Raw genomic sequence first — 15306 nt, 5'->3', positions numbered from 1 at the left:
ATAAGTGTATAACTAGAGTCTGTGGGCACTTTGAGCAGGGAAAATGCACAGAAGCTGGTGAAAGTCTAGGACCCAATATGAGGTGTGAGCTCTAAGCTGGGAGACCTAAGGGGCCAGACAGGGTGTCTTTGGCTTTCATTCATTCACCTGACAATGTTCAGCTGGAACTACCACATGCCAGGCCCCGGAGAAATAGAGGACCCAGCCGTGGTCCCTGACTTCTTAGTTGACACCCTATTCTGGGAACATTGCCCTTGCTGGACCCCAGTAATAATGATGGGTTTGCATTGCACCCTCTCTACTCCTATCAGACTCCCATGATGGTTTGATTTGCTTAGCAGAAGACCTAGAGTCACATCTGTCTGGGTCTGGATCACACAGTGATGTGGGTGGGAGTCGATAGAAACCACTGGAAAGTCATGTGGGTATGTGTGCTCAGTTGCTCAGTAGTGTCTGACTCTTTGTCATCCCTATGGACTGTAGCCTGCAAGGCTCCTCTGTCCATGGGATTCTCAAGGCAAGAACACTGGAGTGGCATTGCCATTCCCTTCTCTAGGGGATCTTCCTGACCCAGGGATCAAACCCAAGTCTTCTGTGTCTCCTGCATTGGCAGATTCTTTTACCACTGAGCTGTGTGGGAAGCCTTAATAATCCCTTAGTATACAGAGGGGGAAACTGAGGCTCAGAAAAGAAGAGAATGTGCCAAAGTTACTAGGTGGACCCAGCTAGCAATCCTCACTCTCAGAGTTAACAAGTGATGAGGAAGACAAGTTCAGACAGAAGGAATGTAAAAGGACAAGGGTGGGGGAAGAGGGTGCAATTCCTAAGTGGTTTACAAAGGTAGAGAGGGAGGAGAGGACCCAAGTCAGGGGCATAGTTAGAAGAAAACACGTAAGTGGGATGGCTTAAAATGAACAAACCCATGGTAGGAGATATAAGGTGACATGGTCAGGTTGTGGTGGAGAACCTTGAATATTCAGCTGAGGAACTGGAGTAAAGCCATAAGAGTGAGGAGTGGTTAACGGGCTAATCTCATTTTCAAAGACAACAGGCACAATGTGACAATGCTCTGGTGCTGTCACGCCAAGTGGAAGACAGAACTGGTGACTTGTAGGAGGATGGTGGGATGGTTCTCCTGGGTGTGGGTCTCCTCCTCATGCCTCCTCCACTGCCTCTTCTTGGTTTCCTTATCTCCTTCCCTCTAGGACATTCTATATGCCCTCTGGCAGGGGCAGAAGCTTAATCTCCTGATGCTTATACTTTTGTTCAGTGGCTTAGTCATTTCTGACTCTGTGACCCCATTGACTGCAGCACACCTGTCCTCCATCATCTAGAGTTGCTCAAACGCATGTCCATTGAGTTGATCATGCCATCCAACCATCTTATCCTCTGTCTCCCCTTCTCCTCCATCTTTCCCGGCATCAGGATCTTTTCCAGTGAGTCAGCTCTTCACATCAGGTGGCCGAAGTATTGGAGCTTCAGGTTCAGCATCAGCCCTTCCAATGAATATTCAGGATTCAATGAATATTCAGAATCCTTTAGGATTGACTGGTTGGATCTCCTTGCTGTCCAAGGCACTCTCAAGAGCCTTCTCCAGCACCACAGTTCAAAAGCATCAATTCTTCGGCACTCAGACTTCTTCAAGGGCTTCCTTGGTGGTTCAGGGGCTTCCCTGGTGGTTCAGATGGTAAAGAATTTGCCTGCAATGAGGGAGACCTGGGTTCGGTCCATGGGTTGGGAAGATCCTCTGGAGGAGGGCATGGCAATCTACTCCAATATTCTTGCCTGGAGAATCCCCATGGACAGAGGAGCCTGGCAGACTATACAGTCCATGGGATTGAAAAGAGTCAGATATGACTGAGAGACTCAGCACACAGCACAGCACAGCTGGTGGTTCAGACAGTAAAGAATCTACCTGCAATGAAGGAGGCTTGGGATCCATCCTTGGGCCAGGAAGATCCAATGACGAAGGAAATGGCAACCCACTCCAGTTATCTTGCCTGGAGAACTCCATGGACAGAGGAGCCTGGAGGGCTACAGACCTTGGAGTCACAAAGAGTTAGACATGATGGAGTGACCAACACATTGCAGCCTTCTTTATGGTCCAATTCTCATATCCATATGTGACTACTGGAAAAACCGTAGCTTTGATTATGCGACCTTTCTCAGCAAAGTGATGTCTCTGCTTTTTAATATACTGTCTAGGTTGGTCATAGCTTTTCTTCCAAGGAGCAAGCATCTTTTAATTTCATGGTTGCAGTCACCATATGAGGTGATTTTGGAGCCCAAGAAAATAAAGTCTGTCACTCTTTCCATTGTTTGCTCATCTATTTCCCATGAAGTGATGGGACCAGATGCCATGATCTCAGTTTTTTGAATGTTGAGTGTTAAACCAGCTTTTTCACCCTCTTTCACTTTCATCAAGAGGCTCTTTAGTTCCTTTTCACTTTCTGCCATAAGAGTGGTATGTATCATCTACATATCCGAGGTTATTGATACTGCTCCCAGCAATCTTGATTCCAGCTTGTGCTTCATCCAGCCTGGCATTTCACATCTGTACTCTGTATATAAGTTAAATAAACAAGGTGACAATATACAGCCTTGATATACTCCTTTCCCAATTTGGAACTAGTCCAGCTCCATGTCCAGTTCTAACTGTTGCTTCTTGACCTGCATATAGATTTTTCAGGAGGCAGGTCAGATGGTCTGGTATTCCCACCTCTTTAAGAATTTTCCACAGTTTGTTGTGATCTACACAGTCAAAGGCTTTGGCATAGTCAATAAAGCAGAAGTAGATGTTTTTCTGGAACTGTATTGCTTTTTCGATGATCCAATGGATATTGGCAATTTGATCTCTGGTTCCTCTCCCTTTTCTAAATCCAGCTTGAATATCTGGAAGTTCTTGGTTTACATACTGTTGAAGTCTCACTTGGAGAATTTTGAGCATTACTTTGCTAGCATGTGAAATGAGTGCAATTGTGTGGTAGTTTGAACATTCTTTGGTATTGCCCTTCTTTGGGATTGGAGTGAAAGCTGTCCCTTTCCAGTCCTGTGGCCACTGCTGAGTTTGCCAAATTTGCTGGCATCTTAATGCAGCACTTTAACAACATCATCCTTTAGGATTTGAAATAGCTCAGCTGGAATTCCATCACCTCCACTAGCTTTGTTCGTGTAATGCTTCCTAAGGCCCACTTGACTTCACGTTCCAGGATATCTGGCTCTAGGTGAGTGATCATTATCTGGGTCATTAAGACCTTGTACAGTTCTTCTGTGTATTCTTGCTGCCTCTCCTTAATATCTTCTACTTCAGTTAGGTCCTTACCATTTCTGTCCTTTATTGTGCCCATCTTTGCATGAAATGTTCCTTTGGTATCTCTGATTTTCTTGAAGAGATCTCTAGTTTTTCCTATTCTATTGTTTTCCTCTATTTCTTTGCATTGTTAACTTAAGGCTTTCTTATCTCTCCTTGCTATTCTCTGGAACTCTGTATCCAGATGGGTATATCTTTCCTTTTCTCCTTTGCCTTTTGCTTCTCTTCTTTTCGCAGCTTCTTGTAAGGCCTCCTCAGACAATCATTTTACCTTTTTTGTATTTCTTTTTCTTGGGGATGGTTTTGATCACCACCTCCTGTACTGTGTTACAAACCTCCATCCCTAGTTCTCCAGGCACTCTGCCTATCAGATCTAATCCCTTGAATCTATTTCTCACTTCCACTGTATAATCATAAGGGATTTGACTTAGATTATACCTGAATGGCCTAGTGGTATTCCCTACTTTCTTCAATTTAATTTTGAATTTTGCAATAAGGAGTTCATGATCTGATTCAAGGTCAGCTCCTGTCTTTTTTTTTTGCTGACTGTATAGAGCTTCTTCATCTTTGGTTGCAAACAATCTAATCAGTCTAATTTCTATATTGGCCATCTGGTGATGTCCATGTGAAGAGTCAGCTCTTGTGTTGTTGGAATAGGGTGTTTGCTATGACCAGTGCATTCTTTTGGCAAAACTCTGTTAGCCTTTGCACTGCGTCATTTTGTACTCCAAGGTCAAACCTGCCTGTTACTCCAGGTATCTCTTGACTTCCTACTTCAGTCCCCTATGAGGAAAAGGACATCTTTTTTGGTGTTAGTTCTAGAAGGTCATGTAGGTCTTCATAGAACTGTTCAGCTTCTTTGGCATTAGTGGTTGGGTCACAGACTTGGATTACTGTGGTACTTGTTATTTCTGGATAAAAAATTCTCCTATCTACAAGTGAGCCATGATAATTTTTCAACTAATGTACAAGTCTGTGTTCTTAGTCTCTGAATTACTAGAAGAATAGTGATGTCCATTAATAGTTGAGAACACAGGTTTTAAAATCAGACCGGGTTCATGTTGCTTAAACTCTCTGTTCCTCGGTTTATTGATCTGTAAAGTTGGGAGAATAGTTATAGCTATTTCAAGGCAAACACTGTTGCCCGTTTGGCAGTGAACAAAGCATGAGAGCATCTGGGGTATTCTCTAACCCTAGCCATCCCACATGGCCAGAGAATTCTCACCAAGTGAGGCAGTTGGAGGCCAGAAGCCTCTTCATGTCCATCAAAAGTGGGGGACGTACATAGGGAACAGTATGCAATATCACGGAGCAAGGAACAATTCTTCAACAGCTCTTCAACTTAGCATCAAGCAAGAAAAAAGAAGAAATATGAGATGCCTAGAACAATACAATCTGTGTCAACTAAAATTTGGACACAGTGCTACTTTAAATGCGGGGAAGGTTAGAGGGGTTGGACCGGGGGAGAAAGTAAAGACAAGAAGAACTTGCCCAGCTGGTGACACAACAGCAGACAGGGGAATGCCACTGAATGCAAAGTCCAATCACTGCCCTTCACCCGCCTTCACAAATAACACTGCCCCCAAACAGAAACAAAACAAAATATAACACAACCAAGAAAACCCAACACAAGGCTCAATCAAGGTGTTCTTGCCAGTGAGTGCTGTGAACTTTCCCTTGAGTCAGCAGGACTCCACATTCCAGCAGCAGCTGCAGGGCAATTGCACAGGAGGGCGCCAAGCACTCCTCCTGGCCTCTCCTCTCTCTCCTCCCCTCCTTTCTCCCACCCCTCCCCCCTCCTCAGCTCCTCCTTTCCAGGAGGCGGGACACCCTAAGCCAAATGGAATTGGCTCGGCTGCCCCAGCCCACTGGAACCTCGCCAGGAAGCTCAGCCTGGGAGGAAAATCAGGCATTTTAAAGCTGTAGTCGGGGGTGGGGATGGGGGTGGGGGTGGGGCTTGCTGGCACTTAGTTCTACCCTTGAACGAGTCCCTTCTCTTTCCTCACAGCCCCAGGCCACTAAATCTGGGGCTGAGGGGACCGATATTGACGCAGAATCCCTTCACAATTACGGTGGGGGCGGCAGGTAAGGTGGTCACCTACCAAAGGATTTAGGCCAGGGGAGCCTCTACTGGGGTGCAGGAACTTTGGGGTCCAATCCTCAAACACACTGAGCAACCTGCCTCCCCCTTACTGGTTTTGGGGTAGGAGATAGATGGGCCCCCAGGCCAGACAGCTAGTGTTTGTCAGTGGAGTAAAACTGAAGTTTCTCACCCAGACCCGCCAAGGACAAAGCTAGTGTCAGTAAATGAGCTCTGCTGGAATAAAGAGGTAAGATGATCACCCCTGAGGTCAAGAAAAATGTCCTTGTCTACACATGTGCAGGAAGGCTTTTTAGGGGTGAAAAAGGGCGGGGTTGCCACCCCTTAGTAAGCGTGGACACACCCCCATAGGTCTCTGCAGTGGGATCCATCTTAGCAAAAAGTTGCCCAGGCATGTTGGGGAGGTCCTAGGGCCAGTCAGGTGTGAAGAAACCAGATAATTTGCCATATATAAACACCCAAAGGCTGTCCTTTATAAGTGATTTAACTCACCTCTTTACTGGCCTCCTCCTCGTTAGAGAGGCCCCAGATACCCTTTCTCTCTGGATGTGTATTTCTGTCTAGCTTTTCTGACTTAAATATAACTGCTTCTCTGTGTGCTCTCCCATATGTTGTGCTGTGTCTGTAATAGTAAGCTTTGTACCTGTTTTTACAGTCTTTGCCTCCTTGAAACATTCTTGTTTTCAAATGCCTGCTTGCCTTCTAGCCTCTCCCTGCTGGTGGTCTAGGAGATAGGATTCCTGGTTTTCATCCAGGCTACCCAGGTTCAATTTCTGGGTAGGGAACTAAATTCTCTCTCAGGACCACTCACTGCTTTCTCTCTCTGAGATCCGTTTCAGTCTGCCTCCCTGTAGTGGGAGTACTGGCCATGGGTCCGTACTGGCCAACAGCACCAGGCATGCCAGGCCTGCCTCTCAGCCAGCCAGAGCTCACCCCAGCCGCTTTCCGGGCTCTCGGCACTTACCCTGGTTTGGACCCGCCAGAGCGCACACCTGGATCTCCCGGCCGGCAGCCCCGGGGTTGGAGGAGCAGCCGCGGGTCTCAAGCGGCTTCCAGGGGCGCGGAAAGCGCAGGGTGCTGGTCAGGACGCGCAGCATGGGGGCCCACTTTGGGAACGGGCCACTCGGCCCTCCACCACCGCCTCCCGCTGAAAGCTCGCTGCTCTGCTCCAGGCCTTTACAAACTGCTCCTCCTACGGGCCGAGAGCCCTGCGCGGCTCCCTGAGCCTGTAGGAAACCGGAAGACATGGGTAAGGAGAAAGCCCGGCTCTGTTGTGTACTTTAGGACAAGGCTGCCAATCTAAGTCCCAAAATTTTAATCTGTAAAGCGCGGGTAATAAAAGTGACAAGTGCCAAAGATAAAGCCGAAAGCTAAAGTAGTAGAACAGATTTTAATCAGTAATACACTGTTGCAAAAGAGAAATGAACTTTTATGAACAGCATGAACTCTTAACATAGTTTCTAACAGCTCAAGGACACATCCCTAGGATGACTCTAGCCCCTTTTAAAGTGCCTGCCTGAGAAAACTCAAGACTGCCAAAAGAAATTACTGTTTGTTCCAGCCAGCATCTGAAGGTAGGGTTCCTCTCTCCCAGTCTCTGTGGGAGCCTAAGCTTGCAGAAGGGACAGCGAACCTAGAATAGTTCCATGTGGACTAACCCCGCTCTGCGTATTTTGAAAGTTTTCACTTCCCTGACTGTCCACAGTCCTGGCTCAACCACTTCCTTAATCCTTCATTTTCCTTGTAAAATCTCTTCTCACTACTTTAGGGGAGGCTGAAGCCTAGTAGCCAAATAAGATGGTAATAAGCCAGATAAGATGGTAGGTGTTGCAAGAGGGCATCAGAGGGCAGACACACTGAAACCATACTCACAGAAAACTAGTCAATCTAATCACACTAGGACCACAGTCTAACTCAATGAAACTAAGCCATGCCCGTGGGGCAACCCAAGACAGGCCGGTCATGGTGGAGAGATCTGACAGAATGTGGTCCACTGGAGAAGGGAATGGCAAACCACTTCAGTATTTTTGCCTGAGAACCCCATGAACAGTATGAAAAGGCAAAATGATAGGATACTGAAAGAGGAACTCCCCAGGTCAGTAGGGGCCCAATATGCTACTGGAGATCAGTGGAGAAATAACTCCAGAAAGAATGAAAGAATGGAGCCAAAGCAAAAACAATACCCAGCTGTGGATGTGACTGGTGATAGAGGAAGGTCCGATGCTGTAAAGAGCAATACTGCATAGGAACCTGGAATGTCAGGTCCATGAATCAAGGCAAATTGGAAGGGGTCAAACAAGAGATGGCAAGAGTGAATGTCGACATTCTAGGAATCAGCGAACTAAAATGGACCGGAATGGGTGAATTTAACTCAGATGACCATTATATCTACTACTGCAGGCAGGAATCCCTCAGAAGAAATGGAGTAGCCATCATGGTCAACAAAAGAGTCCAAAATACAGTACTTGGATGCAATCTCAAAAACGACAGAATGATCTCTGTTCGTTTCCAAGGCAAACCATTCAATATTACAGTAATCTAAGTCTATGCCTCAACCAGTAATGCTGAAGAAGCTGAAGCTGAACAGTTCTTTGAAGACCTACAAGACCTTTTAGAACTAACACCCAAAAAAGATGTCCTTTTCATTATAGGGGACTGGAATGCAAAAGTAGGAAGTCAAGAAACACCTGGAGAAACAGGCAAATTTGGCCTTGGAATATGGAATGAAGCAGGGCAAAGACTAATAGAGTTTTGCCAAGAAAATGCACTGGTCATAGCAAACACCCTCTTCCAACAACATAAGAGAAGACTCTACACATGGACACACCAGATGGTCAACACTGAAATCAGATTGATTATATTCTTTGCAGCCAAAGATGGAGAAGCTCTATACAGTCAACAAAAACAAGACCAGGAGCTGACTGTGGCTCAGATCATGAACTCCTTATTGCCAAATTCAGACTGAAATTGAAAAGTAGGGAAAACCACTAGACCATTCAGGTATGACCTAAATCAAATCCCTTATGATTATACAGTGGAAGTGAGAAATAGATTTAAGGGCCTAGATCTGATAGAGTGCCTGATGAACTATGGATGGAGGTTTGTGACATTGTACAGGAGACAGGGATCAAGACCATCCCCATGGAAAAGAAATGCAAAAAAGCAAAATGGCTGTCTGAGGAGGCCTTACAAATAGCTGTGAAAAGAAGAGAAGTGAAAAGCAAAGGAGAAAAGGAAAGATATAAGCATCTGAATGCAGAGTTCCAAAGAATAGCAAGGAGAGATAAGAAAGCCTTCCTCAGCGATCAATGCAAAGAAATAGAGGAAAACAACAGAATGGGAAAGACTAGAGATCTCTTCAAGAAAATTAGAGATACCAAAGGAACATTTCATGCAAAGATGGGCTCGATAAAGGACAGAAATGGTATGGACCTAACAGAAGCAGAAGATATTAAGAAGAGGTGGCAAGAATACACAGAAGAACTGTACAAAAAAGATCTTCACGACCCAGATAATCACGATGGTGTGATCACTCACCTAGAGCCAGACATCCTGTAATGTGAAGTCAAGTGGGCCTTAGAAAGCATCACTACGAACAAAGCTAGTGGAGGTGATGGAATTCCAGTTGACCTATTTCAAATCCTGAAAGATGATGCTGTGAAAGTGCTGCACTCCATATGCCAGCACATTTGGAAAACTCAGCAGTGGCCACAGGACTGGAAAAGGTCAGTTTTCATTCCAATCCCAAAGAAAGGCAATGCCAAAGATGCTCAAACTACTGCACAGTTGCACTCATCTCACTTGCTAGTAAAGTAATGCTCAAAATTCTCCAAGCCAGGCTTCAGCAATACGTGAACCGTGAACTTTCAGATATTCAAGCTGGATTTAGAAAAGGCAGAGGAACCAGAGATCAAATTGCCAACATCAGCTGGATCATGGAAAAAGCAAGAGAGTTCCAGAAAAACATCTATTTCTGCTTTATTGACTATGCCAAAGCCTTTGACTGTGTGCATCACAATAAGCTGTGGAAAATTCTGAAAGAGATGGGAATATCAGACCACCTGACCTGCCTCTTGAGAAATATGTATGCAGGTCAGGAAGCAACAGTTAGAACTGGACATGGAACAACAGACTGGTTCCAAATAGGAAAAGGAGTACATCAAGGCTGTATATTGTCACCCAGCTTATTTAACTTATATGCAGAGTACATCATGAGAAACACTGGACTGGAAGAAATACAAGCTGGAATCAAGATTGCCGGGAGAAATATCAATAACCTCAGATATGCAGATGACACCACCCTAATGGCAGAAAGTGAAGAGGAACTAAAAAGCCTCTTGATGAAAGTGAAAGTGGAGAGTGAAAAAGTTGGCTTAAAGCCCAACATTCAGAAAACAAAGATCATGGCATCTGGTCCCATCACTTCATGGGAAATAGATGGGGAAACAGTGGAAACAGTGTCAGACTTTATTTTTGGGGGCTCCAAAATCACTGCAGATGGTGATTGCAGCCATGAAATTAAAAGACACTTACTCCTTGGAAGGAAAGTTATGACGAACCTAGATAGTATATAGAAAAGCAGAGACGTTACTTTGCCAACAAAGGTCCGTCTAGTCAAGGCTATGGTTTTTCCAGTGGTCATGTATGGATGTGAGAGTTGGACTGTGAAGAAAGCTGAGTGCCAAAGAATTGATGCTTTTGAACTGTGGTGTTGGAGAAGACTCTTGAGAGTCCCTTGGACTGCAAGGAGATCCAACCAGTCCATTCTAAAGGAGATCAGCCCTGGGATTTCTTTGGAAGGACTGATGCTAAAGCTGAAACTCCAGCACTTTGGCCATGTACTCATGCGAAGAGTTGACTCATTGGAAAAGACTCTGATGCTGGGAGGGATTGGGGGCTGGAGGAGAAGGGGACGACAGAGGATGAGATGGCTGGATGGCATCACTGACTCCATGGATGTGAGTCTGAGTGAACTCCAGGAATTGGTGAAAGACAGGGAGGCCTGGCGTGCTGCGATTCATGGGATTGCAAAGAGTCAGACACGACTGAGCAACTGAGCTGAACTGAAGCCTAGTAGAGAAGAGGGCTCAGAGGACCCTGACTAGAGTCTGGTGATAGAATCTTTTTTTTTTTTAATTGGGTGCTAATTACTTTACAATATTGTATTGGTTTTTGCCATACACTCACATGAATCAGCCATGGCTGTACATGTGTTCCCCATCCTGAACCCACCTCCCTCCTCCTTCCCCATCCCATCCCTCAGGGTCATCCCAGTGCACCAGCCCTGAGCACCCTGTCTCATGCATCGGACCTGGACTGGCGAGCTATTTCCATATGGTAATATACATGTTTCAATGCTATTCTCTCAAATCATCCCACCCTCGCCTTCTCCCACAGAGTCCAAAAGTCTGTTCTTTATATCTGTGTCTCTTTTGCTGTCTCGCATATAGGCTCATATATGTGTGTTAATATACTGTATTGATGTTTTTCTTTCTGACTTACTTCTCTTTGTATTATAGGCTCCAGTTTCATCCACCTCATTAGAACTGATTCAAGTGCATTCTTTTTAATAGCTGAGTAATATTCCATTGTGTATATGTACCACAGCTTTCTTATCCATTTGTCAGTCCATTTGCCTGTGGACTGGATAATTATCTTATCCATTTGCCAGTGGACATCTAGGTTGCTTCCATGTCCTGGCTGTTGTAAACAGTGCTGTGATGAACATTGGGGTACACGTGTCTCTTTCAATTCTGGTTTCCTCAGTTTGTATGCCCAGCAGTGGAATTGCTGGGTTGTATGGCAGTTCTAGTTCCAGTTTTTTAAGGAATCTCCTCACTGTTCTCCATAATGGCTGTCTTAGTGTGCATTCCCACCAACAGTGTAAGAGGGTTCCTTTTTCTCTGCACCCTCTCCAGCATTTATTGTTTGTGGACTTTTTGATAGCAGCCATTCTGACCAGCGAGAGATGGTACCTCATTGTGGTTTTGATCTGCATTTCTCTGATAATGAGTGATCTTGAGCATCTTTTCATGTGTTTGTTAGCAGTTAAACTGTATTATTCATTGATTTGTTATTTCTTTATAGGTTGCATAACCATAACCACTCCCTCATTCTAGAATATTTTCATCACTCTAACAGGAAACACTATCCATTTGGCAGACATTTTCCATTTCCCCCTTCATCTGGGCCCTGGCATCCACTCCTCTATTTTCTGTCTTTAGAGAATTACCTAGTCTGCGACATATTCATTCACATGAACAGAATAATGCAATATGCAGCCTTTTGTGCCTGGCTTCTTTTAATTAACATGATCATTTCAGGGTTATGGCATGTTATAGCATGTATCAGAACTCCATTCATTTGATGGCTGAATAATATTGCATTGCATGTTTTATTTATTTGATCACCAGTTGATGAACATTTGGGTCATTTCAACACTTTTTTCTTGTTTCAATTTGTTCCTCATTAAACTTTCTTTATTTTTAATTAAATAACTTTAAATATTACAATTTAATGGCTTTTTTGGGCCCATTTTTTGATTGGGTCACTTATTTTTCTGGAATTGAGCTACAGGAGTTGCTTGTATATTTTTGAGATTAATTCTTTGTCAATTGCTTCATTTGCTATTATTTTCTCCCATTCTGAGGGCTGTCTTTTCACCTTGCTTATAGTTTCTTTCATTGTGCAAAAGCTTTCAAGTTTAATTAGGTCCCATTTGTTTATTTTTGCTTTTATTTCCATTACTCTGGGAGGTGGGTCATAGAGGATCTTGCTATGATTTACATCAGAGAGTGTTTTGCCTATGTTTTCCTATAGGAGTTTTATAGTTTCTGGTCTTACATTTAGATCTTTAATCCATTTTGAGTTTATTTTTGTGTATGGTGTTAGAAAGTGTTCTAGTTTCATTCTTTTACAAATGGTTGACCAGTTTTCCCAGCACCACTTGTTAAAGACATTGTCTTTTCTCCATTGTAGATTCTTGCCTCCCTTATCAAAGATAAGGTGTCCAAAGGTGCGTGGATTTATCTCTGGGCTTTCTATTTTGTTCCATTGATCTATATTTCTGTTCTTGTGCCAGTACCATACTGTCTTGATTACTATAGCTTTGTAGTATAGCCTGAAGTCAGGCAGGATAATTCCTCCAGTTCCATTCTTCTTTCTCAAGATTGCTTTGGCTATTCGAGGTTTTTTGTATTTCCATACAAATTGTGAAATTATTTGTTCTAGTTCTCTGAAAAATACCATTGGTAGCTTGATAGGGATTGCATTGAATCTATAGAGTGCTTTGGGTAGTATACTCATTTTCACTATATTGATTCTTCCAATCCATGAACATGGTATATTTCTCCATCTATTTGTGTCATCTTTGATTTCTTTCTTCAGTATTTTATAGTTTTATATATATAGGTCTTTTGTTTCTTTAGGTAGATTTATTCCTAAGTATTTTATTCTTTTTGTTGCAATGGTGAATGGAATTGTTTCCTTAATTTCTCTTTCTGTTTTCTCATTGTTAATGTATAGGGATGCAAGGGATTTCTGTGTGTTAATTTTATATCCTACACCTTTACTATATTCACTGATTAGCTCTAGTAATTTTCTGGTGGAGTCTTTAGGGTTTTCTATGTAGAGGATCATGTCATCTGCAAACAGTTTTTCTTCTTCTTTTCCAGTCTGGCTTCCTTTTATTTCTTTTTCTTCTCTGATTGCTATGGCTAAAATTTCCAAAACTATGTCGAATAGTATTAGGGAGTGTGCATCCTTGTCTTGTTCCTGACTTTAGGGGAAATGCTTTCAATTTTCACCATCGAGGATAATGTTTGCTGTGGGTTTGTTATATATGGCTTTTATTATGTTGAGGTATGTTCCTTCTATGCCTGCTTTCTGGAGGGTTTTTATCATAAATGGATGTTAGGGCAGTAATCCAATTCCTTTAAAAAAATGTATTTATTAAAAAAAATGTATTTATTTGGCTTGTCAGGTCTTAGTTGCAGCACACAGGATCTTTAGTTGTGGCATGTTGGATCTAGCTCCCCAACCAGAGATCAAGCCAGGGCCCCCTGCATTGGAAGCTCAGATTCTAAGCCACTAGACCACCAGGGAATACCTTTAAAAAAAAATTTTTTTTTTTTAATTTATATACTAGTCCCCTCTTGAGGGCTCCATCTGCATGATTACCAAAGACCCAAGTTCTTAAGGAATGTATAATATGGAGAAGGAAAGGGTAAATCATTTAAATATGATGTGTTAGGATATTTGGTTAAGTGTAGTAGATTGGAAATATGAATTTATCTCTATTGGTGCTTTCCAAATCTCACAAAAATGACAGTAAAGACATTAAAGCATTAACCCATCAGGGTGAAGTGACTAGGAGAGGAAACAGAATGATGTCAGAAAAACACTGGATGATTAAAAGCTGGTGGAAGTGTGGTTATTGACTCAAAACAGAGAAATGCAGAGCCCAAGTTCCTGAAGAAGGGTTATACTGGCTGAGTCTTCCTGCAGTACTCGAGAAGGCTTAGGACCTACATGTACTAGATGTCAAGTAAGGTGGGGATGAGAGGAGGGAAGAAAAACACTTCCATGGTATAATTGGATTCCAAGATCCTTTTTACCACTAGGTGACTATCAGTTCCTTGTCAAAGTATAGGAGGCTTGTTCCCTGGAGAAATTGAACTGATGCGTCTCTAGAATCATCTGACCTTTAGGTTTAGTGGAAGACAGGAAGGAGGCCCAAGTTGAAAAAAAGGATTTAAATGGAATTCTTTATATTATTTAATTATAGTAATTGGCAACCCTGTTCCTAGAGCACTGGTGATCAGATACATACCAACTTCCTGGCAGAGGTTTGGAAAATTATGTGAAATGGCTCCAGAGAAAAGCCAGAACACCACCCTACTCAAAGGGCAAGATTTTAATGGACTTGAGTATAGCAAGAGTATGAAAAGTTCATTGATATTCTTTTAAATTCAACATTGCTTTTAGCTTGTCAGAAACTCCCACTTGTCATGTTTTAGTCTAGTATTAAAAAAGAATATCCACAATTATCTTAAGAGGCTATTAAAGTGTTTCTTCCTTTTCTAACCACAAATCTATGTGAGTTCAGATTTGCTTCATAGAATTCAACCTAAAAAATAATGCCAAAAGTTGAATGAAGAATCAGCTGTGTCAGATGTAAGAATTCACCTGCCTCTTATGAAAGCAGATGTTAAAGAGAATTGCAGATTTGCAAAACAATTGCACCTGATCAGTTTTTCTTGCGAGATATAGGGAAATATAGGGTGAGTCTGCAAGATTCTGGATCCAGCTGTCAATATGTGGGACAGAGAACAGAGGAACAAGTTGAACTGCATGAATATGCAATCTACAAAGTCCAGACTGTGGGAAACCACAGTCCCAACAGTCTAGGTCTTTAACAGATGTGTTGAGAGGGGAAAAAATGTAGTGGAGAGGAACCTTAAATTAAAAAATAATTTTAAAAGCCCAGAATTTTTTTTTAAAGGCAAGGCCGAAATATAGTGTCCATAGACACTTTGGTGATAAAACTATGAGTCACTACAAGGAAGTAATTATTATAAGAATCAGGATAATAATTACCCTTATTCTGAGGTGGGGTTGAGATAAGGGACAGTGTGTTTAGAGGAGTTTGTGGAGTAGCAGGGAAAGTTCAGTTTTTTAGTTTGCATGGTTGTTACCAAAAAATAAAGGTAGAAACTAGGTAAAATGTTAGGGCAGATTTTAATCAATAGTTCAGTCCAGTTGCTCAGTTGTGTCTGACTCTTTGTGACACCATGGACTGCAGCACGCCAGGCTTCACTGTCCATCACCACTCCCAGAGCTTACTAAAACTCTTGTCCATTGAGTCAGTGATGCCATCCAACTATCTCATTCTCCG

General features: G+C 42.9%; 1 protein-coding gene across 7 annotated transcripts in view; it reads right to left on the bottom strand.

The window, feature by feature from the left end:
• The window catches only part of ECHDC2 (enoyl-CoA hydratase domain containing 2), a 30537-nt gene extending 23876 nt beyond the window's left edge, over positions 1-6661 (bottom strand). For 2 of the 7 annotated variants that reach the window (XM_027537230.1, XM_027537234.1), the window contains exon 1: positions 6376-6660. In XM_027537230.1, the coding sequence (XP_027393031.1) occupies positions 6376-6658 (283 nt within the window). In that variant the 5' untranslated portion in view covers positions 6659-6660. Of the gene's footprint in view, positions 1-6375 lie in introns of all 7 variants that reach the window. The other 5 variants (XM_027537231.1, XM_027537229.1, XM_027537227.1 and 2 more) reach the window with 5 other exon arrangements.
• Between the last annotated feature and the right edge of the window lie 8645 nt (positions 6662-15306).

This window comes from Bos indicus x Bos taurus, chromosome 3 (assembly GCF_003369695.1).
Source record: "Bos indicus x Bos taurus breed Angus x Brahman F1 hybrid chromosome 3, Bos_hybrid_MaternalHap_v2.0, whole genome shotgun sequence".
Lineage (NCBI taxonomy): Eukaryota > Metazoa > Chordata > Mammalia > Artiodactyla > Bovidae > Bos > Bos indicus x Bos taurus.
This window is presented reverse-complemented; position numbering and strand designations above follow the sequence as displayed.